The following is a 3,136-nucleotide window of genomic DNA, read 5'->3' as shown; positions in this document are numbered from 1 at the left end:
GATAAAAAAAAAACATTTAATAATTATGATTGTAGGTTTTTATTGTTCCTCCTGAACAAAAAGGAAAAAAAAACATTTAATAATTATGATTGTAGGTTTTTATTGTTCCTCCTGAACAAAAAGGAGCCTATGATTAAACACACARAAGACATGGACACAAGGAGACAGGTCCAGATGAGCCCGCTGATGTCTTCCACTTGACTTGATGCTCACCCGCAGGTTTCAAAGAGCGACAGAAAACAAAAACTATTCTTAAGGAGCTAAAAATGCAACAAAACTTTCCTCTAATGTCAAACTAAACAAACGTAAAACACGACTTCTTCATTAAGTGAACATGTTAACAAAAAACGTCATCATTTTTCTGTGCAGACACACTTCAGATTTTAAGAACGAGTCATAAAAGATTAGTTTTGTGGAAAACTGTGGAAAAACAAAATCCAGACGTTTCAGTAACAAATCTGAAAGTACTGGCTCGGCGACTTGATGGGGCTTTTATAACTGGGGGTGTCCTGCTGTGTGCTCGGGCCGGTGCTGCTTTTCTGGAAGTTTAAGGTGAAGGACGGCGTTGATTTCTTCATCGCCGGCTTGTTGCTTCCGTTCTTAAGACCAGAAACATCCGTGGGACCCCTGTGGGCGGGCACCGCGGACCCCACGGCCTCAGAAGACCCAGTCTTTTTTGCAAGGGGGCTCAGATAGATCTGCATAGTCACTAAGTGAAGCGGTGAAATGTGGTGAAGACGGGCGTCGGTGAGAAAAGGTGGGACAGAAAACGAGGGAGGGATTAAAAAAAGGAGGGACAGGCAGGGGACACACAGGTAACGTGAGATGTGAGAAATGAAGGACAAAACAGAAGCTCATTCATCTACCAACTGGATATTAAATATATATTCCTGTCAGGGGTAAAGCCTACCTTTGCAGTGTGTCACACGCCTGCTTCCTGCACAAACAGGAAGGAAACTATTTGACTAAATCAAGCAATAAGAATGTCACAACTTCCTGTTATTATCAGCTAGTTATAGAATGAGATTAAAAGCAGACATCTTACCTGCGCCTGCAGCAGCCTCTTTGGACTTACTGCTAGGAGTTTAGAGAAAAGAAATGAAGCAGAAAGAAAAAAGAATAAAGAGTTCTCAGAGTAGACACAAAATTAAACACAAAAAAACAACACAAACTTCTTTAGAGCAGGAGCAGAGAGGTCCTGACCTCTAGTGGGTGGGAGGAGGTACTGCAGCTTTAACAGTCTGATTAAATTCCAGTAAGACTGAAACTCTGATCATTGCTCCTCAGCAAAAAGTTACATTTCAATCATTTAAACTTGATGAAATAATATATTTATGGTCATCCAACAAATATATCGTTTCATCAGTTAAAATTATTGAAGTTTTACGATTTGGTAGATTATAGCATCTTACAAGTTATGTATATTGCTTATGAAAATATATTACCTGTAAATATTCAGTTAAATTGATTTAAAAGAGAAACTCCTTATAATCACTTTAAATTAACAGGTTACATTTTCTCTGTACTTTATGCACTCTGTCACAGAAACATGTTACAGACTGATTTCAGAAGCTACAACAGAAGTGGAAATAAAAAGCCGATTATCGCACCAATCACAGCTTTTCATGCACAGGCCAGCCACGTTGAACTGTGAGGAATCCCAGATTTTAAAAGGTTGACTTTTCTGACTCGGAAACTTGTGCACTTCCTGTAGCAGCTAGCTAAAGCTAGCTTGTAAAACAGGAACAAAAAGTGAAGGTTCAGTTTCTGTTGTGTTATTTTCACATTGTGCTACAGCTAACAAGGCTTTGTATCTCCACTGAGAAAATATATTGTGTTCTTCGCTCCTATTTGTTTAAAACAACTGATGAYTGCTACAAAGGGGGTGCTGTGGCACCAGCAGCACCACTACTTCCTGTACTGTTTGCCTCAGAACCTAATCTAGGTTATCTAAAGGCCTTGAATTGATACAAAAAAATTATATTCTTCTCAGTAATTTCAATTATTTTTTAAGCAATCTGTTTATTACGGGGTCTGATTTTAAAGCCCATTTCTCTGACATAAACRTAGACATGACAATCGTGGGAAGATTTTTAGACATAAAGCTTTTATTTTGTTGGTGTTTGTTGTAACAAAGCTCCTGACCTTTCTGGAATCTTCTTACAGGTTGAAGCAGCAGACGCGGGTCGTGGTTTTGTGCTCCCATACAGAGCATCCTTCACACTCCCTGAAGGACTCCTCGCACCGCTGGAAAGAAAAAAAAAACACACAAAGAATTTAAAAAAAAAATACATGAAACGACAGAAAAATAAAGACAGACGACAAGATGAAGTAGAATGGAAACTGTGTTCATCTTGTCWGAAAAAAGTGAAACAAAATGGACCTCTTTTAAACCCAACACTGTCTAATATCAGTATCATTTGGAAGTTACTTCAGTGAAGATGCTTTAATTCTTAAGGAGGGTATTAGGTTGAACCTCAGATCTTGTCCCTCTGATTTATCTAAAACCATGGTTCCCAACACTGGTCCTCAAGGACCCCCATCCAGCATGTTTTACTTGTTTCCCTGCTGTTCAGCAGGTCTTCAGACGATTGTTAATCACTCATTCATTGTGTGTCAAATCAGGGAAACATCTAAACATGCAGGAAAGGAGTTATCTGATTTATTATTTACAAATAAATGACAAAGAATCAGTGGCTTCCAGAGGCAATATTAAAAGACATAAAACTAAGTCAATATTATATTTTGAAAATGCCTCATCAAGCTCAAAGAAGCTCTTGAGGTGTTGGTCAACATTTAAAGCGGTGATTTTTAGATATTTCCCTGATTTGACACACCTGCTTTGAATGAATSAGTGATTAACAATCTTCTGAAGACCTGCTGAAGAGCAGGAAAACAAGTAAAACATGCTGGATAGGGGTCCTCGAGGACCAATGACCCAGCTTTCTGACCTGCGGGGTGGGGTTGGACTGTAGTTCCTGGCGGTGGAGCTAGAGGGCACTGTGGAGCTCTTCTTCAGAGGAGCAGTGCTGGGAGGTTTGGAGGGCAGAGCCAGGGACACTGGCCGTGCTGCTGGAACACACACACACACACACACACACACACACACACACACACACACACACACACACACACA

General features: G+C 39.8%; 1 protein-coding gene across 4 annotated transcripts in view; it reads right to left on the bottom strand.

Annotated features, from left to right (window-relative positions):
* Window positions 1–65: 65 nt before the first annotated feature.
* Window positions 66–3,136, bottom strand: part of LOC106518561 (echinoderm microtubule-associated protein-like 1) — an 11,442-nt gene continuing 8,371 nt past the window's right edge. The window contains exons 3-7 of one of the 4 annotated variants that reach the window (XM_014009902.1): window positions 2,952–3,069; window positions 2,146–2,247; window positions 1,046–1,077; window positions 911–937; window positions 66–709 (exon numbers count right to left, since the gene is read on the bottom strand). In XM_014009902.1, coding sequence (XP_013865356.1) covers window positions 447–709; window positions 911–937; window positions 1,046–1,077; window positions 2,146–2,247; window positions 2,952–3,069 — 542 coding nt within the window. In that variant the 3' untranslated portion in view covers window positions 66–446. Of the gene's footprint in view, window positions 710–910; window positions 938–1,045; window positions 1,078–2,145; window positions 2,248–2,951; window positions 3,073–3,136 lie in introns of all 4 variants that reach the window. The other 3 variants (XM_014009900.1, XM_014009903.1, XM_014009901.1) reach the window with 3 other exon arrangements.

Source organism: Austrofundulus limnaeus, unplaced genomic scaffold (genome assembly GCF_001266775.1).
Source record: "Austrofundulus limnaeus strain Quisiro unplaced genomic scaffold, Austrofundulus_limnaeus-1.0 Scaffold63, whole genome shotgun sequence".
In the NCBI taxonomy this organism is placed as follows: Eukaryota; Metazoa; Chordata; class Actinopteri; order Cyprinodontiformes; family Rivulidae; genus Austrofundulus; species Austrofundulus limnaeus.
The sequence above is the reverse complement of the archived record's forward strand: the minus strand, read 5'-3'. Positions and strand labels throughout refer to the sequence as shown.